The sequence below is a fragment of the Ambystoma mexicanum genome, chromosome 4q (assembly GCF_040938575.1).
Source record: "Ambystoma mexicanum isolate Mex_15411 chromosome 4q, UKY_AmexF1_1, whole genome shotgun sequence".
NCBI classification, from domain to species: Eukaryota; Metazoa; Chordata; class Amphibia; order Caudata; family Ambystomatidae; genus Ambystoma; species Ambystoma mexicanum.
Window position 1 is genome coordinate 1,263,507,781 of NC_090928.1, and position 23,198 is coordinate 1,263,530,978.

General features: G+C 48.7%; 1 protein-coding gene across 2 annotated transcripts in view; it reads right to left on the reverse strand.

The window, feature by feature from the left end:
- LOC138468352 (solute carrier family 22 member 7-like) overlaps positions 1–23,198 on the reverse strand; it is a 291,137-nt gene that overhangs the window by 167,936 nt on the left and 100,003 nt on the right. For both annotated transcript variants that reach the window (XM_069608872.1, XM_069608873.1), the window contains exon 2: positions 19,272–19,375. In XM_069608872.1, the coding sequence (XP_069464973.1) occupies positions 19,272–19,375 (104 nt within the window). The remainder of the gene's footprint in view (positions 1–19,271; positions 19,376–23,198) is intronic.

Sequence of the window (23,198 nt, forward strand, 5' to 3'; positions counted from 1 at the left end):
GTTAGTCTGCAATAGGTTCAGGTGTTTCAGAGTGACCTGTTCAGTAACCACGCTGCAAAGGCTAGCTTGTGAGGAGCCGGGTGGAGGACCCTGCCCCCTGCGGAGTCAGGGTGGAGCTAGGCCCAGCGGTAGGTGAATGGGAGGCCTGTCTGATAGGCTGAGCAACCCGGAGAACCATGGTCTCGCCGGCCACCAGGGAGCTATCAAAATGATGCTGAGATGACACGATTGCTTTATCTTGCAGATCACCCTGTGGACCAGGGGGGTGGGCGGGAAGGCATATGCCCTCATGTAGTTGCACTGTAGCTGGAAGGCATTGTCCAGGGAGCTGGGGCCCTGCCCTTGCCAGGAGGCGAACTGCTGGCATTTTGTTGATGTGGGAGGCAAACAGATCCACTTGGAGGTGCCCCCATTTGTGGAAGACTTCCTCCAGTACCAGGTTGTTCAATTGCCACTCGTAATTGTCCACCCCCAGTCTGCTCAGTCTGTCCGCCTCCAGTTTGGCTTCCCCCGGGAGCTGGACAGCCATGAGGTAGATGTTGTTCTCCAGTGCCCACTCCCATATGCCGATCGCAAGGTTGCGGCGTGGTTTGTTACCACTCTACTTGTTCACATAGTACATTCTGGTGGAGTTGTCTGTTTGGATAAGTACTGTCTTGCCCTCTATGAGAGGGAGGAAGGATTTGTGGGCCAGCCATATGGCCCTCACCTCTAGACAGTTGATGTGGGACTCCTGTTGCTGCCTGGTCCACACTTCGTGGACGCTGTTGTTGTCCAGTGTGGCTCCCCAGCCCTCGAGGGAGGAGTCTGTTGTGATAGTGATCTGAGGGAGAGGTTGTCGGAAGGGCTTGCCCCGCCGTAGGTTGAGGTCAGCGAACCACCAGAGGAGGTCCGGGTGGAGAGACGTGGGAATGTCAACTGGCTCCGATTGTGAGCCCCTCTGCTGATTACAGGAAGCTGCAAAGTGCAGCTGTAGACTCCTCCTCCTGAGTCTCAAGTGGGTGACGGCCAGAAGGACCGCCGCCATAATGCCCAGTAGGTGTTGGTACCACCAGGCCGAAGTCACAGTCCTAGAGAGGAAGTGAGTAGTAGCTCTCTTGATGGTCGTGATCTTGTCCTCTGAGGGAAACACCCTCTTGGAGGTGGTGTCCCATATGAGGCCCAGGAAGGTCATCTTCTGCGTGGGTTGCAGCTGAGACTTCTTAAAATTGATAGTAAACCAGAGGTCGTGAAGTGTGTTCATATGAGCGGAGGAGGTGTGAAGAACCGCCTCTGGAGATGAGGCCCTGACGAGCCAGTCATCGAGTATGGGTAGATGTGGGGGCCCTGAGGAGAGCTGCCACCGCATTCATCAGTCTGGTGAATATCCTGGGGGCTGAGTTGAGGCCGAAGGGTAGAACCTTGTACTGGAAATGGCAGCCCATGATCCTGAAGCACAGAAAGGACCGATGAGGCTGCCAAATCGGGACGTGTAGATAAGTGTCCTTCGGATCCAGGGAGCACATCCAGTCTCCCCTGTTCAGTGTCTCCGCAATTAGAGCTGGCGTAACCATCTTGAATTTTTGTAGAGGTAAGGAGAGTTTGAGGGTGAAAAGGTCCAACACAAATCTCAGGTCAGCCTGGTGGTTCTTCTGTATGGCAAAAATCTTGGAATAGAAGCCCAATCCTCTCTGGGAGGCTGGGACTTCTTCCACTGCCTCGCTCTCGACGAGCGACCGGACTTCCGCCAACAGAGTTGCTGGCCCAATCTGTGGGAGAGGAGGGGAGGAGGAAGGAGAGGGAGGGACCGGTAGGCGGCAACCCGTGGAGACTATAGATAGGATCCAGGGGTCTGAAAAATATTGGTGCCAAAATTGCACGTGAGAGGCAAGCCTGCCCCCCCACCAGAGGCACGTGGACCTGAAGGGGCGTGTCATGCCTTTTTTCCCTCCAAGGCTGCTGAGGAAGGGGATTGGAAAAACCCTTGCCCCCCTTTTTTTGTTTACTCCGATGCTGACTCGGGGAATGGTCAGGTTGCCTGGACCTCTGTTCCTGGAAGCCTTGGAACCCTCTGGGCACCCGCCCCTTGTCAGAGCGTGGGTTTGACTGGGTGTATGCCTTGGGCATGGCCTTTGTAAGAATAGATAAAGACTTAGCGGTCTGTGAGCTGCTCTTTTTATCTAATTCCTCATCCGTGGAGGAGTGAAAGAGGTGACTACCCTCCAATGGAAGTTCCAATATGCATTCCTGGACGCCCGGGTTGAACTTCATAGCCCGGAGCCAGGCCATTCTTCTCATGTCCGTGGCGATGCAGATGGCCCAGACAGAGGTATCGATATGGGCCACTGAGGACTCCATGATGTGGGACCCTACCAGCCTGGCTTCTCCTAGACCCGCTTTGAAGCAAGCCTGGCTTTGGGGTGGGAGTTCCGGGAGGAAGTCCGCGATTTCCTGTCAGAGCCTTTGGTTAGCAGCTGCCAACATGACATCAGCGTTGGCATGACGCAGGTGCAAGGAGGCTTTGGAGTACAGCTTTTTCCCGTACGCCCCCAAGATCTTCTCCTCCTTGTCTTGCAGCACCAAGGACGAGGTGGCCAAGGACGACTGAGGCTTAGAATAGAGTGACGCCGCAGCGATCACCGAGGACTGCGGCTGAGGATGAGCCGAAAGCAAGAATGTATCCCCCTCTAGCTGCCTGTACTTGGCGTTGAGGCGCCGATTGACAGGTTGGGGCGAGTGCGGCTTGAGCCACCCCTTCTTGGCCAGGGCAACAATGTCCTTTTGCATTAGGATCCCCGTCTTGGAGGGGAGCCTTCGTGAGGACTTCTGCCAGGACCCCCTCCTCGGGCTGCTAAACCTCGGGCTGAGGAAGGCCCAGGTATTCTGCCAGGGCTGCAAGTCATTTGTGGAAGGCCTTCGCTGACGATGGTGTGTCGGGGTCGTCCTCCTTGTCTGTCTCTGCCTGTGTGTTCGAGGATCCAGAACCGGTGGATGGGTACTGGGTGCAGTGGGCTGCAGTGAGGGAACCGGAGCCTGTGGAACCACCTAAACTGCCGGTGGTGCAGTGGCCAGACTGGGGGCCAGTAAAGTAAGCGCAGGAAGCGCTGGAGCCTGAGGCACCGGAGCCATTGGAGGAATGACTGAAGGTACCGGTGGGGTGACCTGAGGGAGCCTGTCCCTCATGGCATCCCGAAGGATATATCTGAGGTGTTCGCATCAGCACCAGAAACCTTTCGAAGAACCTGTCTTCAGAGGCTGAGGAGGTGGCAGGAGATATTGATGGAGTGGCCACAGGCTGCTGGTGTCAGGGCTCACTCTGTCTGGGATGCAGGGGGAACCTGCCCAGTCCTGCTGATGGATATGCTGTAGGCCATGTACCTGGTTGACCACATCCCACCTAGTGACTCGTTCCTCGGCCCGCTCTGCTAGAGGAGGCATCGGACGAGTGGCCATTTTGTTTGGTGCGGCAGCCATTTGGTGGAGCTGCATGCCACGTGCCGAATCCATGGCACCTGGCTCGCTGGAACCAGCCCCGTCCAAGACACTTGGTGTTGGATCGTAAGGCTTATCCCACGTCTCAGGCTGAGGCCTGGAAGGCGCAGAGCCCTTGGCAGAGCTGCCGGTAGTGCTGCGTGAAGGCACCCCCTCGGACATGATGCTGGTACTAGGACGTTGCCCCTTGGGAGTAACCCCGGTACAAGAACCTTGCGGTTCCTCAGCAATGATACCGGGAGGTTCCGCAGACCCCTCGGCCGCAAGGCCGGTAGCTGGATTAGCCTTGATACGTGTGATGGTTCTAGAGCCCGACAGGCCCCTCCCGAAAGGAGTCGCCCTTGCGGGGTGCGATGGTGAATAGAGGCCTTACATTAGGCCTCGAACGAAGTCTGACAAAGTCGTTTAGGTCCTTAGGAGGTGACGTCTGGAAGAGCTCTCTCCACCTAAATAGTCTGTTCTTCAGTGCCCGAGGTGTGAAGGAGTCGCATGATGAGCAACCTTCCCAGCCGTGGTCAGGGCCAAGGCAGCTGAGGCAAAGGACCTGGGGGTCTGATGTGGGGAAGAGCCCCTCGCAGGCTGGTCACCTGCGAGGGGAGGAGCGTGGTGTTGGAGGATCAAGTATCTAGAAGAAACAGAAAAGACAAGATAGAAGAATATCCGGGTCCAGGGTAGAGCGCATGGTATTACATGGCTAAAGCCAAACCCAGGAGCGCTGGTGAAGTCGGGCCGTTCCCGTCGACGTGGAAAAAGGGAACTGAGGAGGGCGGAGTCAGGTAAGCGCATGCTCCCAGGGCTGCGCCCCTGCGCGCCTCTAAATTTGAAGGGGAAGAATATTTTTCTGGTGAAAAAGGTTCTGTTTCCCTTCCCTCGCAAGAGACGCCCATACAGTTTGGAGGAAAGGGGATGGGACGTAAGAGTAAAATGAAAAATAAATGGGGATATGGGGATCTGGTTTGGCAGGCCTGCTTAAAACCCATGGTTGTGGTAATCCACCCACATCCAGAGAGAACTCAAAATAATTTGAATAGGCTCTGATGATGTCAGAGGGTAGGGGATGGCATCTCTTCCAGGTGCCCCACAGCTGGCAAGACCATTGCTTCCGATTATAATGGTTGAATCTCATGATTTGGAAGAGCCAATAAAGTGGGCTCTCCAAGTGAGAGAAAAGTGACCTACTGTGTACTAAAATATTCAGAAAGATATTGAGAATATTTATATGATTTATACTGAGTAGCTTGAATAAGTGCATGGAGAAACTACTTACACATTAACACATCCTTATACTCACACTCCTGAGGCTGTCATGTGACTTGCATCCCTGCCCACTGGAGGGGTGCCTCTTGCTCGTCTCTTGCGGGGTTCATTGGAAAGCAGCTGTTGGGCCTTTGGGGGACACTTGGAAGGATATTCACTGTCTGCTGAAGTTTTGACCCTGGCTCCCCGTGGGCATCACTGTTATGGCTTTCGGGAGCAAGGAGATGTGTGTGTATCGGCCCAGCTATGGCGCTGTAAACATGGAATGGTGGGTACGGGTTGGGTTGAGATCTCCTCATCTAGGGACAAGCATAGCTAGTTTTTGAGTCGTTATTACAGTGGATATCTCAGAGGCAATAGTTCTTTAAGGACAGGGGAGACATGAATACCCACTTTTGCACCCTAGCGAATACATATTTCAAATGCACTAGAAATTGTGTAGGAACTGCTTCTGAGGCAGTTTGTATCCATAATATTACACTCTCGACATCCTTGCCTCTGTCATGAGAATCAGGCTGAAGCCTACCTCCAAGTGCAACTCTTGGTATGACTCTGACCTCGCCACCCTGAAATGCAAGTGCAGTGTAGCTGAGAGAAACGGGAGGGCTTCGGGCGCATCCTCTGACAAACTGGCCTGCCACCTTCTTCAAAGGCAATACAAACTCTCTGTTCTGTCCAAGAAGAGAGCCCACATCCAAGCCAGCGTTGCTGCAACCTCTAACAACATAGCCAAACTCTTTAAAATCTGCAAGGAACTAGCCAATCCTGCTGCAGTCTCCGCCTCTCCTGTTCCCTCCCAGCCCCTCTGTATGGCTCTAGCTTCTCACTTCACCACTAAAACTCAGGACATCCTTTCCTTTATCTCCTCTTCTTCTCCCTCTAACTCTCTCGGGTCCCCTCTGGCTGACTCTCCCTCTCCTCCACTTTTCTCCTCTTTCTCCCTGACAACATATGACAAGGTTTCTAAACAAGTCCAATCTATGAAAGTGTTCTCCAAACAGGTGCTCCCCTGCTCCTCCAGGACCATCAAGGACCATATTGACAACCTCGCTTCAGCCTTGGCCGATTTCTGTAATCACTCTTTCGCCACTAGATCTTTCCCCTCTCTCCTCAAGCGCTCCCTTGTGCACCGCCTCCTTAAAAAGCATTCTGCTGATCCTACCTGTCTGGCAAACTATCGCCCGATCTCTATCACCCCTTTCCTGGGCAAACTCCTGGAAAAGCTGGCCGTCTCCCAGCTCACTCTCCACACTGAATCTGTTGGTTGTCTCCATGATGACAATCAGTATGGCTTCTGAGAGCTGCCAGAGGCATGGAAACTGCTCTCCTGAACACCCGTAATGATCTGCTCTCTGACCTTGATTCCAGCATTCCTTCTGTCCTCATCCTCCTTGATCTTTCTTCTTCTTTTGACATAGTCATTCACGCCATCCTGATCAATCAACTCCGTTAGAACCTGGGCATCACAGATCAGGCCCTGGAACGGTTGACCTCCTTCCTCCTGGACGGTCCCTCCCAGGTCCAACTTGGGTCCTTTCTCCCTTCCACCTCTCTCGCATTCCCCAGTGCTCTATCCTCCTAGCCTGGTTCTTCAATGTCTACTTGGCCCCTTTGGTACACCTGATCTCTACCTTTTCCTCTAACTTTCAGTGTTATGCGGATGACACTAGCTCTCCTTCAGACTCCCCTCAGCCTCCTCTCCTCTCTCGCTCATTCCTGACTGTCTATCCATAATTCAGGATTGGTGTGCCTCCAATGATCTCTGCCTTAATGCCAGTAAGACGGAGATACTCCTCATTGAGACCTCTCCCCCTGCTTTCCCTCACTCTCTCTCTCTGACCACCCTACATGGGCCCTCTTCCTTCGCCTTCCTTCCTGTGAGGCTAAAAACCTTGCTGTTATGTTCGACTCCACTCTCTCCTTCTCTCCTCACAACTCAGACCTTGCCAAGAAGGCCCACTGCCAGCTGCACCTCCTCAAAGGTACTCTTCCCTTTCTCACTTTCCCCCAGAAGCTCACTGCCTCCAGAGCCCTGGCTCTCCCTGGGATGAACTACTGCAACAGACTCTGCAAATAATCCAGAACAGGACTGCAAGACTTGTCCTTGCCCTCAAGCCAAGGGACCATATCTCTCCAGCCCTGAAATATCTCCACTGGCTTGCGGTGGCTGCAAGGATCAAGTTCATGACCCTCTGCATTGTCCAAAAGCGTTTCTGGGGCTAGGGTCTGCACTACATCCAACTCTCTCTTCCAAAATACCTTCCTTCTCGAGCCCTTCGCTCAGCTACCTCCAACTCTCTGAGGGTCAGACTCTTCTCCAGGCAGAGAGTGGGGGTAGATTTCTCTTCTCTGCAGTTGCCTCCCTCTGGAATGGCCTCCCTGCCCCTCTCAAATTTGAGCCGGAGCACCTGAAGTTCTGGCAGCAGCTCAAGACTTTCCTCTTCTCCTCTGATTTCTCTCCCTCCCTCCCCTGCTAACTTAACCATCCTACCTGTCTGCTGCGCTGACTGGTTCTTGGCTACCCTCAGAGTCTCACTGGGTACCAGGCTCCTTCATGATCAGTCACCCCTGCACTGCCTCCAGGCCTACCACACACTGAGGGGCTGCAAATGTAACCTCTACAGTCCTTTGCCTCCTTGCACTTACCCAAGCCCACGCTCCCCTGGCTGCACTTACTCAAAGCATTGCTGCCTTGCCCCTTTCCCTCTCCTGGAACTTCCCCCACACCCTCTTCCCTTGCACTTCGCGTTGTCACACTTGCATGATCTGAATGACACACGGCCTAGTAAGATCATTTGCCTTGTCCTACCTCTCTCTTCCCTCCCTTTTCTTGTCACGTCTAGAAACACTTGTGTACAGGCGCGTTATAAATGTCTTATCATATCATATCATTAACAGCTCTTCTGGTAAATATATATTTAAGTGAACAGTGATTTTGACTTTGGAACTAAACTAGACTAGAGCTTCCTGCCGTGAGGGCAAACCTAGCCCGAGAGCAGTGCAGCACTTTACAACAGGAGGGTGCCAGTTTGGGCTTGGTATTTTCTACAGTACTGCTGGTGGAGGGATGGGGGGAGTTGTATTCATTCAACAGGTGTTGTTGGAAGAGACACGTTTTTAGTGTTTAGAGGAACTGAAGGATGGTGGGTGCATTTTGAGCCTTTGCCAGTATTGAGTTCCAGATGGTCGGGGCATGGCAGGGGAAGGACTTCTTGCGAGTCTTCTCTTAATGTGCTAGCCTTGAATCCAATATTTTGATGGTCAGGCCAGTTTTGATAACACTGTTCTGTAGCCTCTTGTCTTGTTGGGACCACTGGAGATGGTGCCCTTGTGGGTAGACACAGGCTGTCACTGACTCATGAAACTTCTGCTGAGGCTCTGCCTGTTGTTGGGAAGGAATCAAGGTCTTCCCGAACCCCAAAGCGCTTTAGAGTTAGGCAAGACCTCTTTAAGGTGCTATAATAGACTAGGTGGGAGGATGGGCACTGGGAAGGCTCTCTCATGCAGACATAATCACATACACAGACATAGGCAAGCACGGAAGAAGGTAGTTATTGTCTGAATATAATGCGCAATTAACTATTAGTTGGTGTAACGCTCACCTGATTCCCATGGAGGCGCAGGTCCGGCTTCAGGTGCTGATGCTTCTTCAATGGTGAAGCGCAGGACTCTGAAGATGGACAGGAAGGGCCCCTCTACTCTGGCTTCTCAGGCTCGCAGGAATATTCCCCTGTGCGTGAAAAGGGAGTATTACCTACTGACTGAGTTATGCTCAAGCCTCCCACTCTCTTCCAACCCTCCACGATACCCTTCCACGATTCCCCGTGAAGTCTCACCTTAGGGTCAGGAAGGATGAGCTCTCCATCCTGCTTCTGATGCAGGGGCGCGTTGAAGCCCAGTTACTTCACTGGATTGAGGATTGATGGGAGTTCAGGTAAGCTTGACTATTCAGGTAAGGCGCTGTAAAAGTTCTGCTGCAAGTTCAAAACTCCAAGCTTAAAAATAATGTTCATTGTCTTGTTGCAGCAAGCGCTAATGCTTATGTCTTTTTCCCCTTAGGGGCCGGGGTTCGGAATGCCGGAGATATGGCGCCGACCCGAAGTGAAACGTGTAGTTCCAGTAAATGACAGGTAAGTTCTGGATGAGCGCTCGGGTAATGTCTTTGCATTCGCTCATTCAATGTCTTTGTCTTTTTTCCCCATAGGGGCCGGGGTCTGGAAAATGCCTGGAAGCGGCAAGACCCGAAATGAAATGGGAATGACCCAACAGGTAAGTCTCTAGGCTCTGGGAAGTGGCTGTGGATCCGGATGATCGCTGCTGAAGATGGAGGCGTCCAGGATAGGTGAGAGAAATGCAGCGCTGAAGCGATCGTAGCAAAATGCTTTTAAAAATGATGTCTTCCTTTTCAGGATCGTCGGTGTGAAGTCTCTGTGGTGCTGATTTAGCAGGCAAGGTCTTTTGTCTCCCTTTGCAGGTGACCCAGGATACTGACAGGCGTGGCTGAGGTCCAGATGCAGGAGCTGACACGGTGAGCGTCCAGCTGCGAGGAGCAGAACAACGCGAAGCATGAGTTGCTGATCGGGTGTGGTTTAAATAGCTTTGGAAGAAGTTCCAAGTGTGTATCCTTCCACCGATCAGGTATGTATCCTTCCCCGACCACACCCGGGTGGAAAGTAGTCCCACAGGTAAAGTAGATCCATTCAGGCCTCAAGAGGGCCTGGATGTAGCAGCATGGTCTGCATCAGGTAAGTGCACATTAAAACACTTGAACACATGTCTAGCTTTATGAGCCTGGAGCCTAAGGCGCCAGGACAGGGGTCCAACATGAGCCTGGCGCCTAAGGCGCCAGGACTGCGTCCAAAGAGCCCCAGCTTGGGCCCGCTGGCACTCCCCTGTGGGGAAATGATGCCTGCCTCTGGGGTTGCTGGGTCGGACCTGGCTCCTTGGAGGTAGGCATCATGACAGTACCCCCCCTCAAGGCCCCTCCCAAGGTTCTTTCCTCCGGGGGTTTTGGCTTGTTCGGAAATCTCTGGTGAAACCTTTGTACTAATCGAGGTGCGTGGACATGGTTACTAGGCTCCCACAATCTCTCCTGAGGTCCATATCCCTTCCAGTCAACAAGATAGAAGAGTTTCGACTTTACCACCTTGGAGTCTAAAATGTCTTTAACTTCGAATTCTAATTCCCCTTCAATTTGAACTGGATCTGGAGGCTTGGACAATCGGGTTGCTGGTTGTACTGGCTTCAAAAGTGATGCATGAAAAACTGGATGAATACGCATGTTGGACGGTAGATCCAGTTTAAAGGCCACTGGGTTGATTATAGCCTTGATGGGATATGGTCCTATGAAACTGGGATTGAAGGTTCGCGGGCCCTTGAGGGGTAAATGTTTAGTTGCTAGCCATACCTGGTCTCCTACTTGGTAAGGAGGAGTTTTACTTCGGTGCAAATCAGCATTTTCTTTATACTTTTTCTTGGCTTGCTGTAAATGACTTGCAGCTTCTTTGAAGGCTCGGGTTATTGTGGAATGCAGATGATTTACTGCGGCATTTCCAGGGTCAGAGGTGGATCTAGGTCAGAGGTCCGAGGATGGTGACCATACAAAGTATAAAAAGGGGTTTGTCCGGTTCCAGAATGCACTGAGTTGTTGTATGCCTATTCTGCGATCCAAAGAATGTCTTTCCAATTCAACTCAGATTGGTGTAACATGCACCGAAGATATTGCTCGAGAGTCTGATTGGTTCTCTCGGTTTGTCCGTCGGTCTGGGGGTGGTGGCTGGTGGATAACCGCACATCTATTTGTGCTAATCGGCAACACTTCTTCCAAAAATGGGAGATAAATTGACTTCCACGATCCAAGACTAATACGGAAGGGAAACCATGTATGCAAACTATATTCTCCAGGAATTCCTTGGCCAAGGTGGAAGCTGAAGGCAAACCTTTTAAAGGGATAAAGTGGGCCATTTTGGAGAATAGGTCCACAATTACAAGGATTGTGTTGTAACCAGCACAAGGAGGCAGGTCGGTTATAAAGTCCATTGACAGGGTGTGCCATGGTGCCGGTGGAATATCCAAGGGTTGAAGTAGGCCGGCTGGCCTTTTCTTTTGAGCTTTGTTTTGGGCGCAAATTCCGCAAGACAGAACAAAAGACTTTATGTCTTTTCTCCAAGAAGGCCACCAGAAGTGGCGTTTGATTTTTTCCTCCGTTTTAGCGATACCAGGGTGTCCTTCCATTAAAGATTCATGATGATGGGCAATAACAAGTTCTTGCAATTCTTTACTTGGCAGAAACAACCGCTCCTGGAAGTAGGGTAAGTCATCCTTAACGGTGTAATGAGGACCCTTTTGACTCCATTCCAGTAAGGTTGAAGAGTCTAGAAGTTGTTTTACTTGCGTTTGAATGTCCTCAATAGTTTGCAAAGAAGTTAAGCCTAAGATTCTTTGCTCAGGTATGATGGGCACAGGTTCTAAGCTTGAATTAGGTTCTTCCATGCCAATCCGGGATAAGGCGTCCGCTTTTCCCTTGCAGCCAGGGCGATAGGTAATTACAAAATCAAATTCCGCAAAGAATAGAGCCCATCGGAGTTGTCGTGAAGATTGAGCTTTGGCCGTCTTTAAATACTGTAAATTTCTGTGGTCCGTAATTACGGTGATGGTGTGTCTTGCCCCGAGAAGGTAGTGACGCCAAGCCTTGAAAGCAGATTTGATGGCCAGTAACTCTTTATCGGTAATTGCGTAGTTGATTTCAGGAGGAGGACATTTTCTGGACCAAAAGGCCACTGGGTGTAGTTGGTTAGTTTTTGGGTCTCTTTGCGACAGCACAGCTCCCATGGCCGAACTGGATGCGTCGGTTTCCACAATGTACGGGAGATCTGGGTGCGGGTGCTTCAATACAGGTGCAGAGGTGAATTTGGTTTTCAGGTCCTGAAAGGCTTGTTCGGCCTCAAGAGTCCATTCGAAGCGTTTGTTTTTCTTTAGGAGATCTGTGATGGGTTGGACTGTTCAGGAAAATTCCGGGATGAATCTTCGATAGAAATTGGCAAAGCCGAGCATGCTCTGAACTCCCTTCACCGAGCTAGGAGATGGCCATTTGAGGATGGCGTCCACCTTTCGCGAATCCGAGAAACTCAACTTCTGTGGTATGAAAAATGCATTTTTCGAGTTTTGCAAATAGTCTGTGCTGGCGCAATTTCTCAAGAACTGCCCTAACATGTTTTCTGTGCTCAGATTCTGAAGAAGAGTACCAGGGTGCGTCAATGTAAACAATGACACAGACATCGATAAGTTCCCGAAGAACATCATTCATAAAGTACTGAAAGGCGGCAGGTGCATTGCACAAACCGAAGGGCATCACTTGATATTCGAAGAGCCCAAAATTGGTGCGGAATGCAGTCTTCCATTCGTCGCCTTCTTTTATACGCACCAGGTGATAAGCTCCTCGGAGATCTAACTTGGTGTACACACAAGCGTCTTTCACCTGGTCGATAAGCTCAGGGATCAAGGGCAGAGGATAACGATTCTTAATCGTTATTTGATTTAGGGAGCGGTAGTCTATACACGTTCTAAGGTCGCCCTCTTTTTTCGGCATGAAGAACAGAGCTGAAGAGACAGGAGACTTGGACGGGCGAATAAAACCATTGGCTAGGTACTGATCTAAATACTGACGCAAATGCAGGTTCTCAGGTTCCGTAAGAGCATAAATCCTACTACAAGGTAGTTGAGCATTGGGTACCAGATCGATTTGGCAATCATAAGACCGATGGGGAGGTAACGTGTTAGCCTGTTCTTTCTGAAAAACGTCTTGGAATTCTTGGTATTCTGACGGTAACTGTACAGGGGTGGAACTTGCTGAGGCTAGACCCATAGCTGGATTTCTTGGATAACAAGTTGGTTCACAATCAGGAAAACTTATCTTCTTTGCTCGCCAGTCAATTCTGGGATTATGTGTTTCTAACCAAGGAATTCCAAGAATTACTTGAAATTGTGGGGCCTTGATCACATCAAACACGATTGCTTCCCGATGTCCATCCTGACCCACCAGTGTCACTTCAACAGTGGAATGCGTTACAGGCCCTGAGGCTATTTCGGTTCCATCTACTGTAGTAATGACATCTTGGGTTACTTTCGGGCGGAGAGGAAGCTTAATCCTGGAAGCCAATTCACGGTCTATGTAATTTCCAATAGCTCCACTGTCGATGTATGCTTTTATAGCATGCAACTGCTGAGGCTGTTTTGGGTCCACGAGCACCATTGGCATGACAAAATGCGAGGTCAAAGAAATAGTTTTCAAGCTCGGCAAGCGGACCCCTACGCTTGTCGGGCTAGGTCGTTTCCCGAATCAGGTGTCAATAATTCGTTATCAGTAGCTCCAACCCCCTTCTTAGGTGGTTTAACTGGACAATTTCGAAGAAAGTGACCGGAAGTCCCGCAATACAGACAAAGTTGCATTTGCCGCCTTCTCTCTCGTTCTTTCTGCGTTAATGGTCCTTTAACACCACCGATTTGCATAGGTTCGGATACGTCGGTACTCTTGGAGTTAGTGTGGGTTTTGATCGGTATTCGGGTTTCGTACTTGAACCGATCTGCTTTTCTATTTTGAAGTCTGTGATCAATTTGAACCACCAAGTCTATGTAGTCTGCGCAGACCTGGGGTGGGTTTACTATCTGAGCTAGAACATCCTTAAGCTCTCCGCGCAGGCCTCGATGAAGCAATGTGATCCTTTTGTTTTCTGGCCATCCAGTTTCCACGACCAGTCTGTTAAAGGTGTCAATGTAGGGCAGAAGATCCTGACTACCTTGTCGTAAGGATAGCAGTTCGTTATCAAGGGCCTGTCCTTGAGAGTGTCGAGCGAACAATCTTTCCATGCTGGCCTGGAAGCCCTGAAAATTCTGGAGAATGGGATCATCCTGATTTACCAATGGAATAGACCAATCGGCAGCACTGCCACTGAGGTAAGATAGTATAAAGGCTACCTTGGTCTGGTCGTTAGGGAAGGCTCCAGGTCTGCATAGAAAGTGTAAACGACATTGGTTCATAAAGACGGCATATTTCTTGGGATCCCCGCAAAACGTTCAGGCGGGGCCAAAGGCATGTGTCCAGGTAGATTGATTTGTACCGGGTTATTCAAACCCATTGATGTGGGAATGTCTCCGGAATTAGGTAAAGGAGTGTGCCCTGCCTGGGCCTGTAATAACCTTTTGGCTAGGTCATCTGTTCTTTCCTTGGATAGGATCAGTTCTCTTTTGAGAGTGTTAGTCTCCTGGCGGGCTGAGTGCACCTCTGCCCGTAATTCCCCCAAAAGCTGGGCCAGCTGGTCAGTCTCGGAAGTCTCCATAGCGCCCGGGTGGGAAATTGTGGGTAGGCTTTGTGTTCTGTAACGCTCACCTGATTCCCACGGAGGCGCAGGTCTGGCTTCAGGTGCTGATGCTTCTTCAAAGGTGAAGCGCAGGACTCTGAAGATGGACAGGAAGGGCCCCTCTACTCTGGCTTCTCTGGCTCGCAGGAATATTCCCCTGTGCGTGAAAAGGGAGTATTACCTACTGACTGAGTTATGCTCAAGCCTCCCACTCTCTTCCAACCCTCCACGATACCCTTCCACGATGCCCCGTGAAGTCTCACCTTAGGGTCAGGAAGGATGAGCTCTCCATCCTGCTTCTGATGCAGGGGCGCGTTGAAGCCCAGTTACTTCACTGGATTGACGATTGATGGGAGTTCAGGTAAGCTTGACTATTCAGGTAAGGCGCTGTAAAAGTTCTGCTGCAAGTTCAAACTCCAAGCTTAAAAATAATGTTCATTGTCTTGTTGCAGCAAACGCTAATGCTTATGTCTTTTTCCCCTTAGGGGCCGGGGTTCGGAATGCCGGAGATATGGCGCCGACCCGAAGTGAAACGTGCAGTTCCAGTAACTGACAGGTAAGTTCTGGATGAGCGCTCGGGTAATGTCTTTGCATTCGCTCATTCGATGTCTTTGTCTTTTTTCCCCATAGGGGCCGGGGTCCGGAAAATGCCTGGAAGCGGCAAGACCTGAACACATGTCTAGCTTTATGAGCCTGGAGCCTAAGGCGCCAGGACAGGGGTCCAACATGAGCCTGGCACCTAAGGCGCCAGGACTGCGTCCAAAGGGCCCCAGCTTGGGCCCACTGGCACTCCCCTGGGGGAAATGATGCCTGCCTCTGGGGTTGCTGGGTCGGACCTGGCTCCTTGGAGGTAGGCATCATGACAGTTGGATAGATTTGTAATGTCCGATCCCAAGCATTTTAAAAGCTTAACTAGATGAGTCAAACTACCCCTCCTTCCCAGAAGGAATGTGGCCTGTGGGATTCAAAATAGACTGCACGCTTAGTGTGAGGTGTCTATCACCATGGCCAGCATGAACTGACTTACCAGGTGTCCACTGTCCATCAAGAGTCCATGCGCGTAAAAATAGGAGTTGCATGTGTTGTACGGCAAAGTGCATTTAGAGATAAAAATTATAAAGAATTAAGTGTGGAGGAAACTACAGGACCCAGATAACATTAGCATGAGGAGTAAAATATGGATCGAATGAATGAAAATTGTTTGTACATAAAAATGTTTCGTTTTTCCTTGGGCTAGGCCTCAAGATTTGTAAAAGTCTGCAGTGCTGCAGTGTGTTTTTGCAGAGTTAGCAAAATGGAGGAAAGCATGAGCTGCAGAGTGTTTTTGCATAGCTAGCAAAATGTAGAACAGCATGCCCTGACAAAACCGCTGAGAACGAAGAAAGAAGGCTTTGGAGCATCCTTATTATGGAAGAAGGACAGATTTGGCTGAAGTCATAATCCAGCTAGAAGTGACATCACCATGGCAAGCCAGGCCTATATAAACCCCTGCTTGAGACCACTTTGGCAGGAAGGAACGGGAGAGGGACAGGAGAAGACCATTCAGGCAGCAGAGTCCTTTGCTACCATCCTCATTTTGTAAGATTAAACTTGTTATCCTTACAAGATCACCTTTTGGCCTTATTTCCCTGGAGGGGTGTATTCATTCTGGTGTGAGCGTAATTAGGGACACCCTTACAAGTGGTGACTATGCCGACATGATCCCAGTTCCCCCTGTACTTTGCGGAAAGGCTCCAGGCCACGTCTCCATGAAAAAGAGTCATGCCCACCTACAGGGACCGGTCCCCCAAATAAAAAAACATGTGTTTCCTAAGCGGTTTTAGAAGGTGCCATTTTAATAGAAATCCTCTCTGCTCTCAGAAGCGGGGTGTGGCTCCAGAGAGGACAGGCCAGTATTGGACCCCGTAATGGAGGGAACTCGGGTGAACATGCACATGTAAGTAGACTCTTGTAAGAGATAACAAGAAGGGGACATGTGTGTATGACCGTATGTGAGGTGTGAATGGATGAAGTACGAGGACAATGACATAGGGCCTCATTCCGAGTAGGGCGGTAAGGGATACCGGGCACTGGTAAGGAGACTGGTGCCGGTAATCCCTTACCGCCCTACTACGAGGTCCCTTAGCGGGTCCCTCCTTTAATGCCTGGTCTGACCAGGCGTTATGGACGGGACCCGTTAAGGGACTTCAGAGCTAATAACAGTAATGCAATTTGTGGTACCATTATTAGCGCCTTCCCCATTCCCATTGAGCCCTATGGAGGCTCAATGGGAATGGGGAATGGCTTTTTCAATGGGGGCTTACCGGTCCCGCAAAGGTCGGACTACACCAGTAAGTCCCCATTGAACCAAGTCGGAGTCTGTACCCGTATGGGAGGTAGTCATGGCGCAAAGAGCGCCATGACAACCATCATGCTCGGAATGAGGCCCATAGAGTGGATAGGACTTTTGGTGATGTGTTATGGCATAGATTGGATAGGATTTCATGGTATCTTACTGCGTTTACGCATGGTCAACAGCGCTTCGAGCACACAAAATTGCCTCAAGGGTACTGTGAAAGCCAGAGTATTTTTAATAGAGTGCTGCATGCCGACTTGGGAAATATGCCGACTTGGGAAAAATTCAGGTGCCTAGCACAATAATCCAGTATGTGGATGATCTGCTGGTATGTAGTGAAAATGAACAACAGTGCAGGAGGGATTCTATTGCATTATTGCAATTGCTGGCTCACAAAGGGTGCAAGGCAGATAAAAAGAAGCTACAATATTGCCAACAGGAGGTACTATATTTGGGGCAACTTATCTCTGCAAACAGAAAAATACGACCAGCTAGGGAGGCGGCAGTACGCGCCAGCCCTAGGCCCAGTGCTGTCAAGGAAATGCAGCGGTTTTTGGGCTTATGTAATTATTGTAGGGCATGGATCCTAGACTATGCAGACTACACAAGGCCGCTGCTACAAAGTCTCAGTTTACAAAAAACTGTAAATTGCAATGGACTGAAGAAATTAATAGATACTTTGAGGACTTGAAAGAAACTATTTGCACGGCTCCTGTTATAGCAACTCCGGAATATACACAGGAGTTTTAATTTCCCACTCTGATGGACAGCTCATGACTGCAGTACTGAATCAAAAGTGCACAATGGGCCACAAGCCATTGGCTTATTATAATGGGACGCTCGACGGAGTCATGCAGAGACAGTTCGCGTTCAAACAAGCACTTGCAGCGGCTTAATTTGCAATAGAGAAAAGTTCCACGATTGTCATGGGGTGCTCTATTACCTTGTTTGTGGAACATTCACTATTCTCCATTTTGGAAAGGTCTAAATCGACCTTGACGACTCAGAGATCCTCTGCATATGAGATTATAATATCCAAACCTCATATTCATATAGTAAGGTGTAGGACGGTAAACGCATGACTGTGCTACATACGAGGGTGAAGAAGAGGGTAAATCTAAAGCTATAGACAGTGCATTGACGGAAGGAGATATACTTTTATTATGCTTTCTTGATAGACTAATAATTGTTTTGTGTGGTACTGGTCGTTGTTGTCGGAGAGTAAGTATGTCTGTTATACGGGGTGGCCATATAAAGGGGGGGTGGACAGTTAAATATAAAGGAAAATAATGCTGGTATGAATATGTCTATGATGAATGAGAGTCAAACAATGTCTCACTTTTTGCAGGCCACCCCCACAGATTTTCTAAGATGAATAAACTATAACTATGCCTTATAATCCAGAGGAGGGATAGAAAGAGGTAAAACAGGTGGTATTTGATAAATACTGCTTGCTTTATCGATAGTGCCCATACTGTAAGGACCACCTTTGCGTGTATCGAATGACGGAGATCCCCCCCCAGAGATCCAGGTTAGGAGCGAGTTTTGATATGACGGAACAGTAATTTACTTGTGCAGGAATAAAGAACAGTTACTATTCCCTACAAAGGCTGAAGTATAAGCATTTATGCGTTTTCTATTATAGTTGCAGTGCATGAGTTCATTCGTTTAATTTCTGTGTCTCATGTCATTTGATGTAGTACCCGTACATACATAATTATGGTCCCAGGAAGTGCTTTAAAGAAGGTAAGGGGACAGAGGTTAAGTTTTTCCTTAAAGGTCCCTCGCCACCCAACAGGAGCGATGGATGCGCTAATGTGCGCAGAAGATAGTCCGAGGCCCCATGAATCTGCACTATGCTAGTGATAAGGGACCACTCAAGCTTGTGAAACTTAGGAGGGCATTAGCCTTGCGCCCAGACCACCAGAAGACTAATGTTGCAAAGGCCAGGGGCATAATGAGGGATTGGTGTGGGACGGGCGGACTCATCATGGGCCCTACGATAGATTGGTGGTCATGGAACGATGAGCGGGGTGTATGGGAAACACCATGTTCCGGAATAGAGTGTGTGCGTTGGCGGACCCCATGCTTTGGGTTGTCAGGATCACCTTGACTTGCAGGGTAGGTAATGTACATGAACACCATGACAGGGACCGAGCAGGAAGACGGAAAGGGACTTAGAGTGGATCAGGGAGCGACGCCATAACCCGGACTGCAGTGGCACCATGTGGGCATGAGGCAGTGTAGCACAAGGGCTTCAATCTGTGCTGCCTGGGCAGTGGGCACAGGAACGCCTACCTGCCAAGGCTTAGAGTCAATAAGATCTGTAAAGGTTTCTGACTCTTCAGGCATTTGCTGCTTTATACACCTATTACCAAACTGAGAGTGTTGCTCCTATTCTTACAAAATCAAGTAGTACTTTAATAAGAAATATCCTGAAATATGTTTTCTTTTATTTATATATTTACTTATATCGTGCCAGAGCCCTCAGGAATCTAATAGGAGAATTCTGGTGGCTATCATGAACACCTTTTCTGTGACGAGAAAATGTACAGCTGTCTACCTCTGAGACTGGGGTCACTGGTCTTCTGTCCGCGTGGATTTTGCCTTTAAAGGAGGAAAACTTTGTGTCGTCTAGGCACTTCTTGTAGGCTCATAAAGGCACCACCTCCTTGGTCACAGGTGTTTTAATGGTTATTGGAGGAAGACTATCTATGTGATCTAAAAACTCTCAGTCAAAACAGCACTCAGTTGTTAAGACAGACAGCGACAACCATACCTTGCCCAGTCACAAATCATATGAAAACTGCAGATATGCACCGAGGGGAGTAGTTGGGCCTTGCCTCACTCACCTGTCCGACAAGTAGCCAAAGATGATTGCGCCAACTGTCACACCCATGAAGAAGAAGGTAGCGGATGCCTGGTTCATCCATTTTCTATCACACACCAGATCCCACTGTAACAAAAAAATGAGGAATTGCATGAGTGTCCGGGGGTTATGTAGAGTAAAGAGCATGAGAATGGAAGAACATGATCAAATGGCCAATATCAAGCATGAATTATGACAAGCATGATGGTCAACATCTAGTACGATAAAGGAATAGCATCATGACATAGTCCTAGTCAAGCATGAAAAGTGCAAGCATCATAGCCAACATTAAGCATGGTAAAGGACGAGCATCATGAGGCGGCAAATGCCTAGCATGGCAAAGGACGACAATGGTGAGATGGCTGATAGCAAGAATTTGAATGGAAGAGAATTATTGTCAATGATAAGCATGACAAAGAACAAGTATCATAGACAATGTCAAGCATGATAAAACACTACCATCATGATCAGTGTCAACTACCATAAAAGAGTAACATTGTTTTAAACGTTGAGCATGGAGACGGACAAGCATCATGAGGGGGCCACTGCCAAGCATGGAAAAGGCTGAATATGGTGAGATGGTCAATACTGAGCACGAGAATGTCTAGAATTATTGTCAACATCAAGTATGAGAAAGTACAAGCATCATACACAAGGTAAAGTCTGATAAAGGTCAACAATCATGGTCAGTGTCAACCAACATAAAGGAAGAACATTATGGTCAGCATCTAGCATGATAAGGGGCAGGCATCATGAGTGCCCAAAGCCATGTCCCGGAAAAGTTGAGAGTGTTAGGAAGGTCAATGTCAAGCATAAGGCTGTACAGGAATGATTATCAACATCAAGCATAAAAAAGTACAAACATCATAAAGAATGATGTCAAGGATGATAAAAGACTACATCATGATCAGTGTCCACCATAATAAAGTGTCAATCATGGTAAGGGACGAGTATCATGGGATGACTAAAGCCAAGCATGAGAAGGGGCGAGAATAGTGAGGTGGTCGATAGCAAGCATTTGAATAGACTAGAATTATTGTCAATGTCGAGCATGGAAATTTACAAGCATATTAAACAGTTTCAATCGTGTTAAAGGATGACCATCAAGGTCAGTGTCAACCGCTCCAAAAGAGGAGCATCTTGATCAGCGTCAAGCATGGTGAAGGACGAGCATCATGAGGTGACCAAAGCCAAGCATGAGAAGGGACGAGAATCCTGCGATGGACGATATCAGGCATTTGAATGGGAGAGAATGATTGTCAACATCAAGCATGAAAACATACAGGCATCGTAGATAATGTAAAGTCTGATAAAGTTCCACCATCATGGTCAGCGTCAAGCATGGGAAAGGACGAGAATGCCGTGGTGGTAAATGTCAAGCATCGGAAAGACCACGAATAATTGTCAAGGTCAAGCTTCAACAAGTAGGATCATCATGGCTAATGTCAAGCATGATAATGGTTGGCCATCATAGTTAGTGTCAAGCACTGTAAAGGGGGAGCATCATAGCCAATGTCAGGCATTAGAAAGCTCTGCCAATAACATGCAGGTGGCCTGAGATGACCTCATCCATATGCTGGGAATGCAGTGACCTTTAGTGTTGCTAACCACTACTCTGCCATTTTGCTCTAATCACAAGCCATTCTTCGATGATTCCTTCTGTTTTGGGAGTGCATAGACAAAACTATGACCTCACATTATTTCGCCTTTACAATAAAGCCTTGTTTAACTGAAGTCATGGGAACATCACAGGGCGAATGATCATTTTGCTCTGTGCATTTGTGCCTCAAGAGGCGTTGCTGCCATTTTTGTCTGCAGACTATATTAAATCATCAGGACCCAAGAATAAGTTTCTCCCACTATAGTTGCCACTCACTCTGTGTCCAAGCCTCAGACAAAGCAAGACACAAACGGCAGATGAACACCAATGTTGGTGGTCGTGCATCCTAAAACCACTGTGGACCAAGGTTCACCTCAGTCAAGGAGTGTGCTGAGCTTTAGTCAACACACTGTGGACTCAAAGGTGTTTAGGTGCGCCTTGATACAGTGTCTGTTGTGTGTTCAGACACGTTCTGTAGTTCTTTCCTTTAAGGATTTTTCTTGCTGCTGCGTGGCACCTTTGAGAGCATTGAACAGCAAGATTACAGCGTGCTCTGCATTCCGCTAGGTACGGCATGCCAAAGCCAGGACCTGAGCCGTTCAAGGTACCAGTGTAAGACGTCTTGGTGGGCCAGTGCCAGATACAGGCGACGGTAAGCCGTGGAGGAGAGCACATGCTGTATCCCCTAATTTTCTTTCATAATTTCGGTTATCACAGCGGTAGTGACTGTGTGCTGGAGGTGGCGTCTGAGGTGCCCTGCACTTGTTGGCGCGGATTGCCGGGTTTGCCTGGAAACACACCACTTTGTAGATTTGTGTGGGTTGCCCTGGGAAGCCCTGGTTGATCTCTGAGTGAGCTCAGTGAGATAATATCTGGTTACCCCTGATATATATGTATATGTATGTATATATATATATATATATATATATATATATATATATATATATATATATATATATTTGGATACTGGTTTTGTCTTCACTAGTTTTATTGTAGCGTCACTAATAACGTGACTCAGATCACGGTTTAAATGCCTGACAAAGGGAATAAAAAAAGTTAAAACTTGCACACTGCGCAAGGATCATCGAAAGCTCCCACCTGCGCTCAGCAATGTGTAGACACTTTGTAGTAGAGTGATGCAGTGCAAATAATAAAGATGTGCCTAAATGCTGTGCTTCCAAGGGCAACAAAACAAGCTATTTCCCGGACAACCAGGAAGTAACAGTGGTGCCATTAAATGCTCAAATAGAGCATGGGAATAATGAGGAAGGGCCTAGTGTGTCAATGGAAATTGGCAACAACAATTTTCCCCTGAACGTGTGCTATTCATTACAATCTGAGGTACAATTGCTATCTAAGGAGAGTAATGTCAAACAGCAAGGCACCACAGGGAATTTGAATCTACTGGCTTCTTCCTGTTCCCCTTGGCTTACCGCCCTAATCTTTAAAGGGCCCATATTAGGACCAAGTAGCCCTATCAGGACCAGGCTGAATATAACATCTCAGGAGGTGACTGTGTTGGACGCTAACCTTACGGAGATGAGTGGTGATAACGAGTTGCATGAGGAAGCAGTTCATTTTGCGTTAAAGGTTTCATTGAAACTATACAACTCCCTTTGTGATGAATCACAAAAATATTTGAGTCAGTTTATAAGGATCTTCAAGATTTTGGAGAGCAACAACGGGCCTACTGGTGCCAGGGCGAGAAGCACAGACAATGTGTTGGGTGCTCCGAGTGTACTATGGGAAAATGAAAACATTGGCTCCCCAGAGGTGGTTGAATCGGATCCTTTAATAAAGAATACACCTCACAAACCAGTGGATGGCCGGGAAAAGACCTCATTGAAGTGAGCACAGTGAAGGAGCCAGCATATGATTCAATTCTCTCAAGAAAGGAACGTAGTAAAAAGGAAAAGGAGGATACACGGAAAAATGCAGTTAAACTTGCGCTATGTCCTGCTACTGGGGGTCTTACTGTTGTGAAAGATCAACAGGAAAAAGATCCATCAGTGCCGATTGCTAAGAAAGCTCGTAAGAAGGCTGCCCGGCGTCTTAAGCGTGCCTCAAAAAAGAAGGGTAATTTAACAAATTGGCTTTTGAAGCAACAGCAAAGTGAAGGTACAGATAAACCGAAGGTATCTAAGGACCGTGGCATAGAAGTGGAGAGCGAGCAGTCAGTTATGACGGAGGAAACTGATGTGGAGACAGACGATGGGATGTGTGTTGAGCCCAAGGATTACCTACCAACAGCGAATGAACAGAACGTGCCTGTGATTACTTCTTGTCACGGTTTTATAACACGGCACACTC